Source organism: Musa acuminata, chromosome BXJ3-3 (assembly GCF_036884655.1).
Source record: "Musa acuminata AAA Group cultivar baxijiao chromosome BXJ3-3, Cavendish_Baxijiao_AAA, whole genome shotgun sequence".
NCBI classification, from domain to species: Eukaryota; Viridiplantae; Streptophyta; class Magnoliopsida; order Zingiberales; family Musaceae; genus Musa; species Musa acuminata.
In genome coordinates, this window is record NC_088351.1 from 37,423,832 (window position 1) to 37,445,528 (window position 21,697).

Below are 21,697 nucleotides of genomic sequence, written 5' to 3' on the forward strand. Positions count from 1 at the left end.
TTTCCTCTTGATGCATTGAATCTCTCTCTTGATGCAATGAACATTTTTTTTTATTAAATTAACCTCTTTACGATGTATGAACAAGTTTAATTCCAACACTCTCCCCCCCTTAAACTCGATCCATCTAACTGCTAAGTTTCTTTCAAAGTTGATCCATCTAACAAGTTTAATCCATTTTTCCTCTTGATGCAATGAATCTATCTCTTTATGCAATGAATCTCTCTCTTTATGCAATGAACCTTTCTTTTGATTCAATTAACCTTTTTACAATGCATGAACAAGTTTAATTCCAACATTCTCCTCTCGTAACTTATTTCATCTAATATGCTAAGTTATTGAAATATTTCAAATTTAAGATATTTTGTAAGTATATCGACCACTTGTTCACATGTCTCGATATGATATAGCTAACTTTTTATTTTTAATATGATCACTTATAAAATAAAATCTTGTGTCAATATGCTTAGATCTTTCGGATAGAGGAAGAATAGGATAAGCTTAAATCTTTCAAGGTAGATTGAATTTTTGGCTAAGGCAATAGCTCTCAACATAAATCTTGATTAACTTCTCCCCCCGAGACATATAATTTTTTTTTAGTATTCTTATTAATTAAATTGTATGATAAACACAAGAAGAAACTGATATATATTCTACTTCACAACTTGATCGAGCAGCAATATGCTATCATTTTTAAGACCAAGTGAATATAGCTTTACAAAAATAACATGCCACTTCTCTAGAATACAATATCTTTAACTTCCTCAATGATATCTAGCGATTATCATCTAAGTAGCTTGATAATCTATATCTAAGAAAATTTTCTCATAAATTAGTGTTAATATAGAATGTATTACTATCTAAAATACCTTGTATCACTATCATTTATTTGATTATCATAAATATTATTTTAAAAGGCATATATTTGTAATATATTTTACATGGATATTGATGTCAATTAAAATTCCAATAATATTATATCTCATGGTTAATTTAGGGGAGATTAATTTTATTGACATATTTGTAAGATTTTTTTTGTTTTATAAGGATAAAAAAAATTCTGTATCTAAAATTAGAAAAGTCAATAATCTTTTAATCATAATTCATTATAATTAACATTGATTAAGAAAAATTAAACAAATATGTAAATACTAAAAGATATATACTTTTATTAATCATTCTAAGTCTTGAAAGGGTATGAATGTAATTTATAGTTACAGCTAATAGTCAAATGTTATTTAATTTTTGCGATTAAACATATATATATATATATATATATATATATATATATATATATATATATATATATATATATATATATATATATATATATATATATATATATATACACACACACACATAATGTTTTGGAGCTTACTATTTAAAACCTTATTCTTACTATTTGCAATCCCTTACTATTTATAACCCCTTAAAAAATAATAAAAATAATATTATACTATTCACAACCCCTTTAATTCCGTTCGTAGCTTTATATATATATTTTTTTTCTCACAAATCTTGTTTGTTCACCCTGCTAATGTCAACTCTCTCCACCACCTGTGCATCGTACTAGGCAATTTGTAAAGGCATGAAATATAATAGGTAATTTGTAAAGATACATAATATGATATCTTCTATGTTAATATAATGAGGGTCATAGGTCATCAACTAGATCATGTTGCCTATCTACTCAGTACTCGAAGTAATAGTTGTACGAGCTTATAGAGTAGATCCTGTTCAAGTAAGGTCATGGGTTAATATAATGAATCAAGAAGGTGGTATTTTCTAGATAATTACATAATATACATGACCTTAAAAATATCAACTTATTATAATAAACATAAAAAAAATATTTCTCATCTTTTTTTTTTCGATATTCAGTTCATCTTGTTTCATCATTTATCTATTTTTTCGTCATTTTACATCACCTTTGATAATTAAAAGGAGGAGGAGAAGAAAAAGATTAAGAAAAAGGAGAAAAATAAATTATAGGTAAGAGTAAAAATATTTTATTAGAACCAAGTTATAAATTAAGGATATATACATCTATTTATAAATAAAAAAACAATTTAAAAATATTTAAAATTTTTGACATACGTAGATCTTCGCTGAAGCATGTTTGTGTGGGCTTCTTGAGCTCATTCTAGTATTTCTAGAATATTTTAGAGTATCTAATGACTAATTAAAGTAGAAGAAATTTTCAAACATGTTATATATGTGTCTCGAGGTTTACAATTTGATATATTGGCGGTCGAGGTTTCAAAAATTATTCATTATAGAGCTCGCATTGTATCGTCTTATACCATCGAGTAGTATCCATCTTATACTAACCATTGGTGATCTCGTAGTCGATATGTTATCCATTAGTGATCTTGTTTGTATATGTTATACTTCCTCCATATTTGTTAGTGATCAAGTGAGAAATTCTTTTACTCCCTCCATATCTCAATCATTCACTCATCCCTTTGTCCATCTCCTACTTTTGTCTGTTGGCATCTCAATCATCTAAACATAAAGATGTTTTATTCTGTGTCATTATTCTTCCAAGTTATTTTATGATCATGCTTGCTTTAAAACATGATGATGCCTTATTTTGTGTCACTTTCTTTTAAGTTCTTTTAGGATCATATTTGCCTTTAACATAAAAGATGCTTTATTTTGTGTGACTATTCTTTTAAGCTCCTCGAGGATCAATGTTACTTAAACATAAATGATACTTTTAAGTTCCTTTGGCATCATGCCTGCTTTAAACATGACACTAATTTTTTGGGTGTGAAGGTGCTGCTGCTTCTGGTCATGAACGGGAACGGAATTCAAAGCTCCCTTCTTCTTCTTCTTCTTCTTCTTCTTCTTCTCCCCCTCTTATGTTGTTTCCGAGACTAAGGCAGCTGCGACTCGCGGATATGATTAACATGCAAGTGTGGGATTGGGTAGCAGAAGGTTTTGCTATGGGTCGCCTCAACAAATTGGTCCTAAAAAAATGCCCCAAGTTGAAGTCTCTGCCGGAAGGCCTGATCCGACAGGCAACTTGCTTAACCACATTGGATCTGACCGATGTGGGTGCTCTCAAGTCCATCAGAGGTTTCCCTTCTGTGAAAGAACTGAGTATAATTGGTGAATCAGATCTGGAGATTGTTACTGATCTTCCTGCACTGGAGCTCTTGAAGTTGGGCACATTTGGATATCTCATCATTCATTTACCTGAGTGGTTGACGGCTTGCCCTGCAAGCTTCACCACACTCCGGAGACTGGACGTCTACGGAACCACCCAACTCCTCCGCAGATGCCTCAAAAATGGCGCAGACTGGCCCATGATCAGACACTTTCCATCTTTTTCCATCAAAGATGGCCGAGGTGGCAATTATATAAACTACATCAAGCATTCCTGCACCTTCGACACAAACCTAGTCGGCTGCTGAAGAAGAAGAAGGCATCAATGTGCTTTGAGGTAACTTACCTTTCATGCTCACGTCTCCACCATCTAACGTCTTCTGGTTTTGGAGTGGCAACTCACAATTATCTCTTCCTGCTTATGGCAGGGAGATCGACATCATTCACGATGTAATATATGCAGTCATGTCTAATATCATCATTGCAAATGGAGCTGTCCAAGTAAAGTCCGAGACATTTGAGAAGAAGTGCAGATCGAGAGGTTGGTTGCGACTCATTCCTGTGATATGGTGATACCAGCTCGATCTGATGGACAACTTATTTTGCCTTTCTTTCTCTCTCTGTAGCATATAATTCCTGCAATGTACGTACTGCTACTGCTACTGCAACTTTAGTGCCCTCCGATCTGTATATTTCTACTACCACTACTGATATGGTGATATCAGTACAATCTTTACGGACAGAATGTCCATTGTCTGTCTATTTCCTCGACTTCCCTCACCTTCTTATTATACCTGTAGCTCTTTTTTTTATGGTGATTAATTCAATGCTGTGTATGTTGGCAGTGAAATGTCTTGATCAGAGTATCTGTAGCATGTATAGATCATCTTTTCTTTTCTGCGTAAACAATTGAATGTAGGCTCGGAAAAAAGATTGCCAGAAGGAATTAGGATTATACTCTTTTTTTTTTTTGTAGTTTTATAATTATTTATGAGATTTTGAATGATCAAAATGCAGCTACCAGATATCAAAATGACTCTTATCAGAAATAGTACTTCACATGAGAATCTAACATAGTTTTGGATTTAATATTTGTGAGGATACGAAACTATCTCAAAAAAAAATCAGAAGGTGTAAACGTTTACGTGAATCACCGATATATGAAGAGAGCGTGACTTGTCATCTCATCTCAAACTATGCCTTTTGTTTTGTGGCTTGTTCAATGACAGACCTCATCCAATTTTGTATAGCTGAGGAGTTTGTCAAAGCAAAAGGAAAACTTTTCAGTCATGTCAATCTAAGCTTATGATACAATACACGACAGTCCTAATTATATATATATATATATATATATATATATATATATATATATATATATATATTCAACTTTGATTTTTTTTCCTTTATCAAAATTGATGCCCGAATAAAAACATATAAATGGAAATCTCTCTCTCTAAGTTGGATTATAAAGTTTCGATAAATAATGATTTACTATGTTGAGCATCCAATTAGAACTCTAGCCCTCTATCTTCATATAGTGTTTTTTTGCAACTATAAAATTCTATCAAGCGATGGTAAGATACCATCGAGCTCAATCATCTTTTCTTTGTAGCTCCTATAATGCTTAGGTTATCCTTCAGATTATGTGTTTTTTATATGTATTTGATTTAGATGTTGTATTGAAAATACTCAAATATTGATGCTACATTAATGTAACATTAGTATTTGTAGAATGCTAATATAATTTTTTTAAAATCCCAAAGTACCCTTATGACTTCATCTAAAATTATAAGATTGCTAGTGAGAAACCAATATGATTTATATTTTCTATAAGATGATATTTTATTTAATTATTTTTACATAATATTTTATATTCATATATGATTATATATTTTTATCTATTTGAGCCTTATATACATTCATTCATTTATTTTATATATTTACTTATTAATTTAACATTAAAAATATATATTCACTTTGAATAAATATTAAAAATATTAGAAGGATAAATTAGACATAAATATTTAATGGACTTTTGAAATGTAATTTTACCAAACAACACTTAACTCAATGCATATTTAAAATAAATGTTTGTTTGCTTATCAAACACTCTCAAGCATTCCAATATTTATTCATATCCTTTTCTTCAATTATATATTATACATAAATAAATATGTTTTTAAATAAAATCTTACTCTGATGCTCGAAAGAGAAAAAGTAGGTATATTCATGGTGATGTGTCCTGTTTCTTGATCATTAATATTCTTGATAACCATATCTTCGTCTTCGATATAGTTTATGTAATTATGTCATGGTCTTTGATACGAACAATCGGAATAATTTGATTTTGGATCGATCGTTTGCATCTTTTTGGAGGCACTTAGAGCATTTGATTATTGCATTATAAATCTCATTGAATTTTAATTATAATTATTGATCATTAAAAAATAAGTTTATTTATTATATGATTCCTTACGAGAATTAACTTATCTAATTATTATTTCAGACCCATGCAGCTTAACAAAGCTTTTTGCGATGATAAGAAACAGATGAAGTCTAGTTTTTCTCCATAGACAAACATAGATTAATCACCAAAGTAATAACTTTCACATCCACAGTTTCGTTTTGTTTGTGTGCTCTTACTTACTTGCTGCACATGTCTACTTCTCTTGTTTCTTACGAGGGTGATTGGGCTATCTAAGAAGAAAGTATGCTACTATATGTTCTTCCAAACTGGAGCGTATCGTTGATCAGTAAATAAGACGGTGTTAGAAATCTTGATGTACTTACAATATCTTTGGCTTCCGCCACGTCTCAATCATTCGCTCGTCCCTTTGTCAATCGATCGCCTGCCTTCTTTCTATCGATTGGTATCAGAATCATTTTTTTTTGTCTTTTGTTTTTCCATTGTTGTCGGAGCCTTTAATTGGTATCAAAGGCTATTTTATTCTGCAGTACGTTTTAGAATCGGTCAACGATTTCGAAGATAAACTCTAACTTTTGTTCAGAAGCGGTGAAGAAAAGAATAGAGGAAGAATGATTATTGAAGAAGCTTTGTTGAAGAAATAATGATACCAATCTTGGATCGATGTAAAGAATGATTTACAAGCGTAAGATAAGAGCAGATCGTTGCTACTGTTGCAAGAGCAGATCGTTACTACTGTTGTTACGGTAAGTAACTTTTTTAGCCGTGGCCTCAGGGCCGACGCGACTCGGTTCAGGGGTCCAGATGTCGAGGATCTCGGGCGACGTCCCTCGGGGTCTCTTGGCGGCCTTGACTGTGGTTCGGGATCGGTTGTTCGGGTCGGCAGGTCGGCGGTTCGGGTCGGGAGAAAGTTCTGTCGCAGCACCGGGAAGGAGCGACACCGTCTTCGTTCTTGCACGCAGGTCGGGTCGGAAGCTCGGCCCGACCCCTCCGACGATCGAGTTAGCGATGATGTGGATAGGGTTTTCGGAGGAAGAGAAGTAGAAGTTCCTCCAAGTGTGTTGTGCTTGTCTCCCCCTTTGTCCGTTTAGAACTCCGGGGTATTTATAGAGGAGTTTCATGTTACCTGATGTGCTTGCTTGCAGGGGCAGGACGATACCTCGCGTGGCGTCTGACATAGCCACTAGGGTTGCGTGGAGAACCGGGCTGCCGCAGGGTATGGGTGAGCCTCGGTCAACGTGCTCCTTTGCCTTGGTCGAGCGCACAGAGTCAAAGCTCCTCGGGCAGTGTGCTGTTCAGGCATGGCTGACGTCATGGCGTGTCACATCGCCATTTTTGCCCTTATCAACTGTTACGATTGTTGTTGTTGTGTTCCCTTCGTTCTCCTTAAGTCCGCCCTTCATTCTCCTTAGGAATATGACTATAGCAACGTCGATAAGGGGGGCGAGCCAAAGATAAGAGTCAAGGAGATACTATTGCTTTCTTCACGAGAGCATGTTGAGAGTTCGGTGGTGCTCACATCATAACAATTATATTTTCTCCACTTATTATATATCTTGACAATTCCAAACACACAAGTTTGACATCATAACAATTTGTCCCATTCTTACGAATCTAAACGGCCATACGTTGACTTCTTTGGCAAACATCAACTATAATTTGAGAGAACAACCTAACCATTAGACCGGTCTTCAACACGAAACAAAGATCTCCACCAGGAAAGCAAAAGACGAGAGAAGATATGGCCGTGATGCCGAATCCCTTCATCTCCAAGCTCCTCGTAACATTGTTCAACATGGCCAAGGAGAAGGTGGACTTGTGGTTGGGCGTCCCCGGGAAGATCCAAAACCTCCAAAGCACACTCCGCAACATCCAGTCTGTCCTTCGTGACGCCGAGAAGCGGCGGATCGAGGACAAGGCCGTCAACGACTGGCTGATGGAGCTGAAGGATGTCATGTACGACGCCGACGACGTCCTCGACGAGTGGCGGACCGCGGCCGAGAAGTGCACCCCGGGAGAGTCCCCTCCGAAGCGGTTCAAAGGCAACATATTTTCCATCTTTGCTGGCTTAAGCGACGAGGTCAAGTTCAGAAATGAGGTGGTCATCAAAATCAAGGATCTCAACGATCGGCTGAAAGAGATCTCGGACCGAGGGTCCAAGTTGCAACTCCATGTGTCTGCGGCGGAACCAAGGGTGGTTCCTCGAGTTAGTCGCATAACTTCCCCGGTGATGGAGTCTGACATGGTTGGCGAGCGACTGGAGGAGGACGCCAAGGCACTGGTGGAGCAGCTGACAAAGCAAGATCCGAGTAAGAACGTGGTGGTGCTGGCAATTGTGGGGATCGGCGGCATTGGAAAGACCACCCTCGCTCAGAAGGTGTTCAATGATGGTAAAATCAAAGCCAACTTCCGCACCACCATCTGGGTGTGCGTGTCCCAAGAGTTCAGCGAGACGGATATTCTCAGAAATATCGTTAAAGGTGCTGGTGGAAGCCATGGTGGGGAACAGAGCAGGAGTCTGCTGGAGCCCATGGTGGCGGGTCTCCTTAGAGGGAACAAGTTCTTGCTGGTGTTGGATGATGTTTGGGATGCTCAGATCTGGGACGACTTGCTCCGCAATCCTTTGCAGGGAGGAGCAACAGGCAGCAGGGTGCTGGTGACCACCAGAAACACAGGGATCGCGAGGCAAATGAAGGCGGGCCTCGTCCACGAGATGAAGCTGCTGCCTCCAGAGGATGGCTGGTCGCTCCTGTGCAAGAAGGCGACGATGAATGCAGAGGAGGAAATTGATGCCCAAGATCTCAAGGACACAGGCATGAAGATTGTTGGGAAATGCGGAGGGCTTCCCCTGGCCATCAGGACCATCGGAGGGGTCCTCCTCGATAGAGGACTCAACAGAAGTGCGTGGGAGGAAGTTCTCCGCAGCGCCGCATGGTCACGGACCGGGCTTCCCGAAGGTGTGCATGGAGCACTGTATCTGAGCTACCAAGACTTGCCGTCGCATCTCAAGCAATGCTTTCTCAACTGTGTCTTGTTCCCCGAAGACTATAAGTTTCACGAGCCTGAAATTGTCAGATTATGGATAGCCGAGGGGTTTGTCGAAGCCCGAGGAGATGTCAGCTTGGAGGAAACAGGGGAGCAATATTACAGAGAGCTGCTTCATAGGAGCCTTCTACAATCGCAACCTTACGGTCAGGACTACGATGAGTCTTACATGATGCATGACCTGCTCCGATCGCTCGGCCATTTCCTATCGAGAGATGAGAGCTTGTTCATTAGTGACGTGCAAAACGAGTGGAGAAGTGGTGCCGCCCTGATGAAGCTACGTCGGTTGTCGATTGGGGCCACTGTAACCACGGACATCCAGCATATCGTCAATTTGACCAAGAGACATGAGTCAGTGAGGACACTGTTAGTAGATGGAACACACGGCATTGTGGGGGATATAGATGATTCCTTGAAGAATCTCGTGCGACTTCGAGTCCTGCACCTTATGCAAACAAATATCGAGAGCATATCGCACTACATCGGAAATTTGATACACTTGAGATACTTGAATGTGTCTCATAGCCATATAACGGAGCTTCCAGAAAGCATATACAATCTGACGAATTTACAGTTTTTGATCCTCAAAGGATGTTTCAAGTTGAGACAGATCCCCCAGGGTATAGATAGGCTAGTCAATCTAAGGACACTCGACTGTAAAGGTACACACTTGGAGAGCTTACCATGTGGAATAGGAAGGTTGAAGCTCCTCAATGAACTCGTAGGATTCGTGATGAACACGGCTACTGGTTCGTGCCCATTGGAAGAATTGGGCAGCCTCCAGGAGCTCAGATACCTCTCCGTTGATAGGTTGGAGATCACGTACATGGAAGCTGAACCGAGAAGGGATACAAGCGGATTAAAGGGTAACCATAAACTGAAGAATCTACATTTATATTGCTTATCTACACTGACATCCGATGGTCACACGGAGGAAGAGATTGAAAGAATGGAGCAGGTGTTGGATGTGGCACTTCATCCACCATCATCTGTTGTTTCGCTCAGTTTACAGAATTCCTTCGGCCTCCGGTACCCAAGCTGGATGGCGTCTGCAAGCATCAGTTCGCTTCTTCCAAACATAAGCCGCTTGGAACTAATTAACTGCGATCATTGGCCACTGCTTCCACCGCTAGGAAAGCTCCCCAGTTTGGAGTTTCTTGAAATAGGAGGTGCACGTGCAGTGACCACCATCGGACCGGAATTTTTTGGGTGTGAAGCTGCTGCTGCTGCTTCTGGTCATGAACGGGAACGGAATTCAAAGCGCCCTTCTTCTTCTTCTTCTTCTTCTTCTTCTTCTTCTTCTTCTTCTTCTCCTCCTCCTTTGTTGTTTCCGAAACTAAGGCAGCTGCAACTCTGGGATATGACTAACATGGAAGTGTGGGATTGGGTAGCGGAGGGTTTTGCTATGCGTCGCCTCGACGAATTGGTCCTCCATAATTGTCCCAAGTTGAAGTCTCTACCGGAAGGCCTGATCCGACAGGCAACCTGCTTAACCACATTGGATCTGAGGAATGTGTGTGCGCTCAAGTCCATCAGAGGTTTCCCTTCTGTGAAACAACTGAGAATAAGTGGTAAATCAGATCTGGAGATTGTTACTGATCTCCCTGCACTGGAGCTCTTGAGGTTGGGCACTTTTGGATCTCGCATCAATCATTTACCAGAGTGGTTGGCGGCTTGCCCTGCATGCTTCACCACGCTCCAGAGACTGGACGTACGGGGAGCCACCAAACTCCTCCGCAGATGCCTCCAAAATGGCGCAGACTGGCCCATGATCGAACGCTTTCCAATTTTTTCCATCAGAGATTTCCGAGGCAATTATATAAACTACATCAAGCATTCCTGCACCTTCGACACAAACCTAGTCGATGATGATGCTGCTTTTGCTGCTGTTGCTGCTGAAGAAGAAGAAGAATAAGAAGACGTCTAAAAATTAATCGATTATTATATCATCAATAATGTAAGCTGAATTTATGATATATTTTGAGATCATAAATCAAATTTTATGGTTACAAAATTTTTTTTGTAAGACTTTTTATGATCGACTCCGTTATCAAGCCATTAAAAATATTTTATAATAATATCATAATAGTTTTCTTCTTTAAGAATGATAAGTTAAAGTACTTAGTAGTTATAGAAAAAAAAATCCAAAAACAACATATGTTAATTAACAACTTAGCACCACTTCTAAGATTATTAATCAATTTATTAAAATTTTATAATGTAAAATGTTTAAATAATATGTTCCATATGATCAACTCATAAACATAAGGTGATACATATTTAAGTGAATACTATTATTGATATTTTTTTCTACTTAATTAAAATTATTTATTTTTATTATCCTATTTATATTTATATATACATATTATGATTTAATATGATAATAATATTATCTTGACAAAACAAACTATAAATATTGTTATGAACTATATTAGAAAAGATTAATAGTGTTGAAATATATAAAAAAGAGTACGTTATTGATTACTGCGTTGACTCGCATTGGTAGTTGGACTTAATGTTGTAATATTATATTTATTAGGTTTATTAGTATATTTTATAAAAAATTATGTGTAGGTGTAAAATACTTTCTAAGACTTTTAAATTTTAAAATTTTTGTGAGTTTATACAAATTCATCCTGGAGGTCACAAATACCATCAAATTATTGAATCAAGATTTTGTTCGTTTGGATCGTTTTGATGGAACGAATTTTACCCGTTGGCAAGATAAAATGAAGTTCATGTTGACTGTTTTGAATATCTTTTATGTGTTTGATCCAAATCTTCAACCAATTCCTGATCCAACGGACGATGACACCGAGGAAGTCAAGGCTAAACAAAAAAAGAGAATTGAATATGAAATCATGTATAGAGGATACATTCTCATTGCTTTTTCGAACCGATATTATGATCTTTATACCGTGGAACCATTTACAAAAGCAATTTGGAATGCTTTGGGATTCAAATATCATACTAAGGAGGAAGGGACAAAGAAAATTTTAATTTCTAAATATTTTGTTTACAAGTTTGTGGATGACAAGTCAATCTTAGCACAAGTGCATAAGTTGTAGATCATTGTTAATCAATTGAAAGCTGAAAAAATCGAACTTCCTAAACCTTTTTAAGTATGGGCTATAATAGCCAAGTTGTCTTCATCTTGGAAAGGGTATAGGAAGAAGATTTTGCATGACTCGAAGGATATCACTTTGGAGCAAATTCAAAAACATCTTCGAATCGAGGATGAAAGACAAGAGTGAGAACTTTTTGGCAATATAAAAGCAAATGTTATGAATCAATATAAGAATTCCAACGAAGGCAAGCAAAATAAGGAGAATTATTTTAGCCCCAAAAGGGATGAAAGAAAATTTAAGAAGTCAAAAAGTGGAGGTTGTTTTGTTTGTGAAAAACCTGGTCATTTTGCTAGGGATTTCAGATTTAAAAAAGGCCAGAAACCGAAAGTCAACTCCGTTGAGGGAGATGATAATATAATCGTTACGGTGAGCGAAGTGAATGCCATATTTGATAAGGTTTCTGGTTGGTGGTACGATCCTTGTGCTACCGTCTATGTTTGCTATGATAAGACACTCTTCAAGACTTATAAAGAAGTCACAGAAGGGCAAGAGATTCAAATGGAAAATGAAATTCATTCTAAAGTGATTGACAAGGGAAATGTGGAACTCGTTTTCACTTCAGGTAAGAAAGTCACTCTTACTAATGTTCTTCATGTACCAAATATGAGTAGAAATTTAGTGAGTGGGAATCTCCTTGGCAAACCTAGAATTAAATCTGTATATGAATCCGGAAAGTTAATTCTATCTCGAAACTTTTGTTGGAAAAGACTATTCCGTTGAGGGAATGGTCAAATTATCTATTATTGATAATGATTCTAAATTTAATAAAGATGTTACTTTTATTTATATCATTGATTCTTATTTGGCATAATACATTAGCACATATTGGAACTAACACGATTAGAAGAATGATTAAGTATGGCTTAATAAATTATCATTTTGATGATCTTAATAAATGTGAATTTTGTGTTAAACCAAAAACATTGAAGAAATCCTTCCATTTATACACGTTTAAGCCTAAATATATTTCCTAATGTATTTTTTATCTTGTGTTTTTGTTATTTGTTTCTACAGTATTTTTATCCTTTCTTTGTCATATTTTTCCGGAATCAAATAGCCGAGATGCTTTGTCCGACTTCCACGGATTCAACGCTTGCAAACTGTAGCCGAGACTTGTGAATGAATCATGAGCTCATGGGAAGGTCGGCCATGGTGGTGAGTGGCGTCGTCGTGAAGCTTCCAAATGCTTCTCGGTCGTGAGCATTGTTTCCAGGTGAGGTTGGTCAGAGCTCGACAGCAACGGAGGGAGACGGCGAAGGCCTCACCGGCCCATGCAGTGCATGACTGCTTCGATTCCTTTATCATCAATGGAGATATGTCATGTCTTGCATGCATCTATCTTCTTCCTCTAATTATTTCTTGCTTGCTCGTTTAAGGCAGCCTTAAAACTCTGTATCCATTTGTTGAACACTTTTGCAGTAGGATTCCTTTCTCATTCGTTCACAGTTTTATTCTTACGTATCTCTACAAGTTTTCTAAATCAATCTCGTATGTACATATAATTCGGAAGAACATACGAGTGCATACAACAACTCATTCATAGTATACATTCAAGAGTTCAAATTAAAGGGAACAAACTAAATAGGGTCAATATTCATTGAGATAAAAATTAATATACTATTAAAAAAACTAAGTATTTAAGTTGTGAGAACCTTTTTAATCCTTAATAGTTGAACTATTCTCTAAACTCTCTCTATTTTCATTTGGATTAGCAGAAGGCATTCGTGTTGATCTCTACTTCATACTTGGAGATAGAGATGACAATGAATTAAACTTGTTCTCGTGACATCAATTCTATCTTACCTACTTGTCGATTTCAACTTACAAAATGCATTGCGGAAGATGCAGCGGTCAAAGGTTTGATGAGCGACATGCAATAACACGTAAACGCGTTAGGACCGATTGTCTTCTTCCCGTCTCCTATCTCCTTCGACCTATCTTTTCTCGGTCCATTTCACAAGTCTTCACCACAAAGCTGTGTCTGAAACCAAAGCCGACTTGGTCGTCTGTTGCTAATTTTTTGTATAATTCCTACTGAAGAATTATGCAACCACTCCTAATTTTTTGCTAATTTTAATTATGCAACCACTCGCGTGCATATGGGTTTGGTCATCATGCATCATTTCTATTTTGATTGGTGCATACCTCGAAATCTAAAGTTAAGCTGGGATAGATATTTTGTTACTAGTGGAGTCTACTTACTACTTAGAATTAAATTGTGCTTAAATTGTTCTAGGTATTTGTGAAAAGCATTTGTAAATTTACAACTCAAATCAGCGGATGCTTCATAAGACTTTAGTAGTATGCAATTGTTGGTCAAGAAAGCTAAGTTTACATGAATCCTAGGCGCATATGCTAGATGCGTTTTTTAGCTGTCGTTGCTTAGTCATGCATCATGACCTGCTCGCTGAAACTTGTTTGCAACTGACAAGTATTCAGATTTTTTGACATATTTTCTTTACATTAGTTGAAAACTGTACATATTTCTTTGTACAGTTTAATCATGTTTGATCATTCACTTATTTCTTTGTCCATCTCCTACTTTTGTCTATTGGCATTAGAACCTCCTTTATCTTTGATGTCACACGCCTTTAGTTGGTATGGAAGGTCAATTATTGTGCAATGGAAGATGACACCAACTTTGTTTTTTATTTTTTTGCAATAATGCTGTGAAAGACGACAGAGTCTGCGTAGGATCGCATGATATGATATGAACAACAGTACAATCAAAGGTGGATTTGAATATAAAATGCACTCCTACTTTATATTGTTCGTCGACCTAATAAGAGTAGTTTATGCATGTTTGCCATTGCTACGGTTCTTGTTCACCGTTGCGGCTATAACTTGCACCTCACTCACCCTTGCCTTGGCTGCCACAATACTTGGAGACAGCTACTCTACTCCCACTCTGTGACCAAAGATGGCCGATTCCGTCGTCTCCTGGCTGATCGGTACGTTGATGGACAAGGCTAAAGAGAAGGTGGCCTTGTGGTTGGGAGTCCCCGAGGAGATCAAAAAGCTCCAACGCACTCTCCGCAGCATCCAGTCTGTCCTTCTTGACGCCGAGAAGCGATGGATCGAGGACAAGGCCGTCAACGACTGGCTGATGGAGCTGAAGGATGTCCTGTACGACGCCGACGACCTCCTCGACGAGTGGCGGACCGCGGCCGAGAAGTGCACCCCGGGAGAGCCCTCTCTGAAGCGGGTCAAACGCAACATATCTTCCATCTTGTTCAGAAATGACGTGGGCATCAATATCAAGGATCTCAACGATCGGCTGGAAGAGATCTCGGCCCGAAGGTCCAAGCTGCAACTCCATGTGTCTGCGGCCGAACCAAGGGTGGTTCCTCGAGTTAGTCGCATAACTTCCTCCGTGATGGAGTCTGACATGGTTGGCGAGCGACTGGAGGAGGACTCCAAGGCACTGGTGGAGCAGCTGACAAAGCAAGATCCGAGTAAGAACGTGGTGGTGCTGGCAATTGTGGGGATCGGCGGCATCGGAAAGACCACCTTCGCTCAGAAGGTGTTCAATGATGGTAAAATCAAAGCCAGCTTCCGCACCACCATCTGGGTGTGCGTGTCCCAAGAGTTCAGCGAGACGGATCTTCTCAGAAATATCATCGAAGGTGCTGGTGGAAAATATAAAAGAGAACAGAGCAGGAGTCAGCTGGAGCCCACGGTGGAGCGTCTCCTGAGAGGGAACAAGTTCTTGCTGGTGTTGGATGATGTTTGGGATGCTCAGATCTGGGACGACTTGCTCCGCAATCCTTTGCAGGGAGGAGCAGCAGGGAGCAAGGTGCTGGTGACCACCAGAAACGCAGGGATCGCGAGGCAAATGAAGGCGGCCCACTTCCACGAGATGAAGCTGCTGCCTCCAGAGGATGGCTGGTCGCTCCTGTGCAAGAAGGCGACGATGAATGCAGAGGAGGAAAGGGATGCCCATGATCTCAAGGACACAGGCATGAAAATTGTTGAGAAATGCGGAGGGCTTCCCCTGGCCATCAAGACCATCGGAGGGGTCCTCTGCACCAGAGGACTCAGCAGAGATGCGTGGGAGGAAGTTCTCCGCAGCGCCGCATGGTCACGGACCGGGCTTCCCGAAGGTGTGCACGGAGCACTGAATCTGAGCTACCAAGACCTGCCGGCCCATCTCAAGCAATGCTTTCTCTATTGTGCCTTGTTCCCCGAAGACCATGTGTTTCGTGGGTCTGCCATCGTCAGATTATGGATAGCCGAGGGGTTTGTCGAAGCACGTGGAGATGTCTCGTTGGAGGAAGCAGGGGAGCAATATCATAGAGAGCTGCTTCGTAGGAGCCTTCTACAATCGCTGCAACCTTTCAGTCTGGACTACGATGAGTATTCCAAGATGCATGACCTGCTGAGATCTCTCGTCCATTTCCTATCGAGAGATGAGAGCTTGTTCATTAGTGACGTGCAAAACGAGTGGAGAAGTGCTGCCGCCACGATGAAGCTGCGTCGGTTGTCGGTTGTGGCCACTGAAACCATGGACATCCGGGATATCGTCAGTTGGACCAGGCAAAATGAGTCGGTGAGGACATTGTTATTGGAGGGAATACATGGCTCTGTGAAGGATATAGATGATTCCTTGAAGAACCTCGTGCGACTTCGAGTCCTGCACCTTACTTACACAAATATCGATATTCTACCGCACTACATCGGAAATTTGATACACCTGAGATACTTGAATGTGTCTCATAGCCGTGTAACGGAGCTTCCAGAAAGCATATGCAATCTTACGAATTTACAGTTTTTGATCCTCAGAGGATGTGATCAGTTGAGACATATCCCCCAGGGTATGGCTAGGCTATTCAATCTAAGGACACTCGATTGTACATATACACAGCTGGAGAGCTTACCATGTGGAATAGGAAGGTTGAAGCACCTCAATAAACTCGGAGGATTCGTCGTGAACACCGGTAATGATGGTATGTGCCCATTGGAAGCATTATGCGGCCTCCAGGAACTCAGATACCTCTTCATAGAGAGGTTGGAGAGGGCGTGGCTGGAAGCTGAACCGAAAAGGTTTACGAGCATATTAAAAGGTAACCATAAACTGAAGAATCTATATTTGCATTGCTCATCCACACTGACATCCGATGGTCACACGGAGGAAGAGATTGAAAGAATGGAGAAGGTGTTGGATGTGGCACTTCATCCACCATCATCTGTTGTTTTGCTCAGTTTATTGAATTTTGGCCACCGGTACCCCAGCTGGATGGCGTCTGCAAGCATCAGTTCGCTTCTTCCAAACATAAGCCGCTTGGAACTAAATTATTGTGTTCATTGGCCACTGCTTCCACCGCTAGGAAAGCTCCCCGGTTTGGAGTTTCTTTTCATACGAGGTGCACGTGCAGTGACCACCATCGGACCGGAATTTTTTGGGTGTGAAGCTGCTGCTTCTGGTCATGAACGGGAACGGAATTCAAAGCGCCCTTCTTCTTCTTCTTCTTCTACTTCTCCTCCTTCGTTGTTTCCGAAACTAAGGCAGCTGGAACTCTTGGATATGACTAACATGGAAGTGTGGGATTGGGTAGCGGAAGGTTTTGCTATGCGTCGCCTCGACAAATTGGTCCTCGGAAATTGCCCCAAGTTGAAGTCTCTACCGGAAGGCCTGATCCGACAGGCAACCTGCTTAACCACATTGTTTCTGGCCGATGTGTGTGCTCTCAAGTCCATCAGAGGTTTCCCTTGTGTAAAAGAAATGAGTATAATTGGTGAATCAGATCTGGAGATTGTTGCTGATCTCCCTGCACTGGAGCTCTTGAATTTGGGACTGTTTGGGTGTCGCAACAATCATTTACCAGAGTGGTTGGCGCAACAATCATTCACTACGCTCCAGAGACTGGACGTGCGGGGAACCACCCAAATACTCCGCAGATGCCTCCAAAATGGCGCAGACTGGCCCATGATCGAACGCTTTCCAATTTTTTCCATCAGAGATTTCCGAGGCAATTATATAAACTACATCAAGCATTCCTGCACCTTCGACACAAACCTAGTCGATGATGATGCTGCTGTTGCTGCTGAAGAAGAAGAAGAATAAGAAGAAAAAAGAAGAAGACATCAATGATCTTTGAGGTAACTTACCTTTCATGCTCACGTCTCCACCATCTAACGTCTTCTGGTTTTGGAGTGGTAGGGAGATCGACATCATTCACGATGTAATCGGCAGTCATGTCTAATATGATCATTGCAAATGGAGCTGACCATGGAAAGTCCGAGACTTTTGAGCGGAAATGCAGATCGAGAGGTTGGTTGCTACTCATGCTACATTCCCAAGATATGGTGATGAAACTATATATATTGAGGAACATACAGGTCATGTGTTGTGTAATTACTGTAGAACTAAGATGCAGACCTGTGAGCCTGTCAAATATCTGATGTAGCTGTACCAGACAAAGAAGTAGTTTTCTGATTTGTTCTTCTGAATATACCTAAGATGACGAAACTGAAATGATTTCTCCCTTCATGATTCATGTTAATGTCAAGGAAACACAGATACCCATTAGTCACCTACCATATGCATACTGCAAAACACTCGTAAGCACAAAAATTCTGCTTCTCTTTTGCCTAAGAAGAAATCAATCATCTGAAACAAAGTAGAAGTCTTGATAGATGAGATATAGAATCACTCTCGAGTTACATGCATCAGTGTGGTGCATTCTTATTACTTACCAACTACACTGGTGTTGACTAGAGAAAGAGAAAAGTTCCAAACACAGGTTTGTAGGTGACTCAGTCTGTTGCCTTGAATTCTGTTCTATTTTACAGTTATGTTGTGTGTGGTATTGTGACCAACATCTGAATTGATAATACTAAATAGCAAGCTTGTGATTCTCAATAATTGACAGAAAGGATGAGGCAGATTAGGCTTCAAATAAATGCAATTTTCTTCAAATGATTGTGTTGAGTCCTGTGTTTCATCTCTGTCGTCAAACCCTTTATTATAATAAATATAATCTTAAAAATATTAATTTATTATAATAAATATTAAAAACTATTTCTCATCTTCGATCCTTAATTTATCCTATTTCATCATCTATCTTTTTTCTGTCATTTATATCATTAAAAATATTTTATTCGAACTAAGTTATAAATTGAGGATATTTATGTTTATTTATGAAAGAATAATTTAAAAATATTTGAAGTTCTTAATATAGGTTTGTAAATAAAAAGAAGAGAATGTAAATAATAATAATCTCCTAAGTTTTTATATTATATTAAACAATATATTTTTCTTATTTTATTGACGGGTGTTAGAACTGTGTAGCGGAAAGGTTGGAACAGTTACTACATTGAAGTGTGAGCTCCCACACTTCCCATTAATAATAATAATATTATTATTATTTGTTCACCTTTTCTCTCTCCGTTTATTTGCAGGTTTCTGTTGGGTACGCGTGAGAGCTCAGTCGAGATCGATTGCTTCCTCCGTCTCTCTCTCTCTCTCTCTCTCTGTAGGTCGATCCTTAGCAGCTTAAGCGCATTGAGTGCCTCGTTTGATCGGCCGACAACCTCAACTCCATCGATCGCAAGTCTGTTACTAGCCTCGCAGGTTTGTAGAGATCCATCTTCTTCCCTGTCGCCTTAAAAGTCGAATCTTTTCGTGCGGGCTTCGGGGTCTTCAGTCTGGGAGTGTGGCTGCCAGTTGGTGCCGACAACAAGGAAGTTGCGGGGTGCGTCTCTTCGTTGCGGTTGTAGATCTGAGCGAATGGGAGCGTAAAAGTCCGTTCTTTTAGCGGGTTCCGGTCGCTTTCGTGGGTGTTGGTCCTGCCTGTTTCGTTTTCTCTTGGTGGATTCGAATGTGCTTTTGTCGCTTGCTTGACCTTGATCTGGGCTTCGTTCCGTGGAGGCAACGTCGCGGAATTAGGCGGTGGTCGAGTCGATTGCTTATTAGATGCTTAGATTTGTTGGTTCTGTCTCGAGGTAGTGGAAAGGTTTTGTTTCGTCCCAGTGTTGGTTGCTACATTTTGCCTTCGATCTGGTTTATGGTTGCTTGTTTGAGGTCAGTTGTGTAGGAATGTTCGGTTTTCATCGAAAACAATGTTGATGAGATGAAAAAATGTGTGTTTCTTAGCACTTTCGTCTCCAATTTTAGGATCGTCCAGGGCTGGATCTGTTCAAATTTGTAAGAAAAGACAATCTTTTGGCGTAGTCCTGTTGGTGATACTGGATGTCCGATGGAAGTTTGAGTTTTTACGGAGATTGGAGTTTATAGCATTTGATCTGCCTGTTAGATATCTGATCCTTGATGGTCTTTGGAATTCGTGGCACTCTTTAGAAAGCATATTGGCCAACTTCAGTGCTTTCGATTGTATCCGAGATGTGACTGCAGGATCAAGCATTTCTTCTGCCTTATTTTTCATAGTCATTGAGATGTTACTCCGCAGACATTTTCCTTTGATGTTTATGAATCTGCTTCACTGTTCTGGTCTATGTGCTTTTCGGTGTCTGCCATAAGTTGCATAAACAACCACATGGGAGTATATTTCGCTGCAAATTGAGGATTGTGTCCTCCATTTGAGTTTGGTGTCAACTGAGCATTTTTCTTCATTTGAGTGGTATATTAGGATTATCGTATCCATATCTCCCAGGCTTGGCTTGTGCCTTATTGTTCTGCTTAATAAACGACATGACATGTTAATAACATTGACATGATTTTGTTGCTTTTATGATGGCAGATCGTACAAATGAACTTTTATGCTATAAACCGATGTACGATTTGCTGCTTAATTAGTTTCTTTTCAGCTGTTTCTGTCCTGATTTGCAGTTCATGTTAAATTCTTGTTCCAAATTGGTGGTCTGTTTATGCTCCCACTACTTTAGTGTCTCCTCATCTCTATCATTTATAGGAATGAGTCTGATCTCAAAAGTATCTATGTTGACATGATGACTATAATGCTTTGATCTGTTTTTGTCCACTTGCTAATCACATTCTTGTAGAAATGAGTATATGAGAGCATCAACGTCTTTGACTATTTTAGGTTTTGATATGGATGACTGCGATTCTGACATGTTTCTGTTCTGGATTTGCAGAACATATACATGTATGCATGTATATGTATATATATGCTTAAACATGTTGAACTTGACATGAGTATTTCGAGCTTAATTGGAAAAACCATACAATGTGTGTTTAGTTTGGAATTCTCATTTTGGACCAAATTTGATGTACTCCCAAAATCTGTACTAAAACCAATTTTGACGCTCCACTTCTGTCAAGGCTTGGGATTAATAATCAATCTGTGGAGGCTACCAACTAGGATGTGCCATAATAATAATGGTGGGGGAAACATGAATATGCAATTCTGGCAACATTCTTTACACCAAGATACAATGAACTAGTGGCACCACAATGGTATTAGTGTCAAATAATAGATCTTAAACACATTCAGGAACCACTAATGCTATATGTAATAGAAGTTCATTGATGATGAGGAACAGACCTACGATATTCTGGATGGCTTTGTCAGAAAGAACCTGGAAGTATCTACATGGAAAAATTGTATTACTCGAAAATTTAACTAGAAAAAATCAACAAAATGATGATCCCATATTTTCCAGATAAGGCTTGATAATTATGCTTATTACCTACAAATTTTCTATTATTTGGAAATTAATATAGAAATTATGATAAGAAAAACCTGATCCTCTATTCATGAGACATGGGTCTATGATTATGCTTGCTGTAATTACTGTGAAATGTTACCAAGTATTTTATAACTTTGAAATTCAGACCAAGTCTATCAATCATGTTCTTGCATTTGCAGTCTTATCATGTTTTGATATCCATTCATGATACCTAACATGGTTCATTTGTCCTGTCAACAGGCTGATTGAAAGTAAATTGTTGTCCTGTGCTTTGGTTGCAATTTTGGCCTCACAGTGCCAGTTGTTACAACTCATTATTGATCTCTGTGGATTTTACTAGTTTTTCATTGGTTGTCGAGAAATAGTGGAGCCAGCTCGCCAA

General features: G+C 39.2%; 2 protein-coding genes across 3 annotated transcripts; both read left to right on the forward strand.

The window, feature by feature from the left end:
• The first annotated feature begins 7,274 nt into the window (after positions 1–7,274).
• Positions 7,275–10,493, forward strand: LOC135634016 (disease resistance protein RGA2-like). Its single transcript, XM_065144137.1, has one exon. It carries the CDS (start codon positions 7,275–7,277, stop codon positions 10,491–10,493), a length of 3,219 nt encoding a protein of 1,072 aa, XP_065000209.1.
• A 4,026-nt stretch (positions 10,494–14,519) lies between these two features.
• LOC135634017 (putative disease resistance protein RGA3) lies at positions 14,520–21,693 on the forward strand. 2 transcript variants are annotated; one of them, XR_010495216.1, is made up of 3 exons: positions 14,520–17,977; positions 19,108–19,279; positions 21,556–21,693. XR_010495216.1 is itself a non-coding variant. In XM_065144138.1 (1 exon), exon 1 carries the CDS (start codon positions 14,627–14,629, stop codon positions 17,768–17,770), a length of 3,144 nt encoding a protein of 1,047 aa, XP_065000210.1. In that variant the 5' UTR covers positions 14,520–14,626; the 3' UTR covers positions 17,771–18,196. The 2 variants fall into 2 exon arrangements, 1 of the variants encoding a protein (XP_065000210.1); XM_065144138.1 differs by lacking the exons at positions 19,108–19,279; positions 21,556–21,693 and having other exon boundaries at positions 14,520–18,196.
• Positions 21,694–21,697: the final 4 nt, after the last annotated feature.

Coding starts and splice junctions, on each gene's coding strand:
- LOC135634017 (XM_065144138.1), top strand. CDS start 14,627: ATGGCCGATTCCGTCGTCTCCTGGCTGATCGGTACGTTGATGGACAAG.
- LOC135634016 (XM_065144137.1), top strand. CDS start 7,275: ATGGCCGTGATGCCGAATCCCTTCATCTCCAAGCTCCTCGTAACATTG.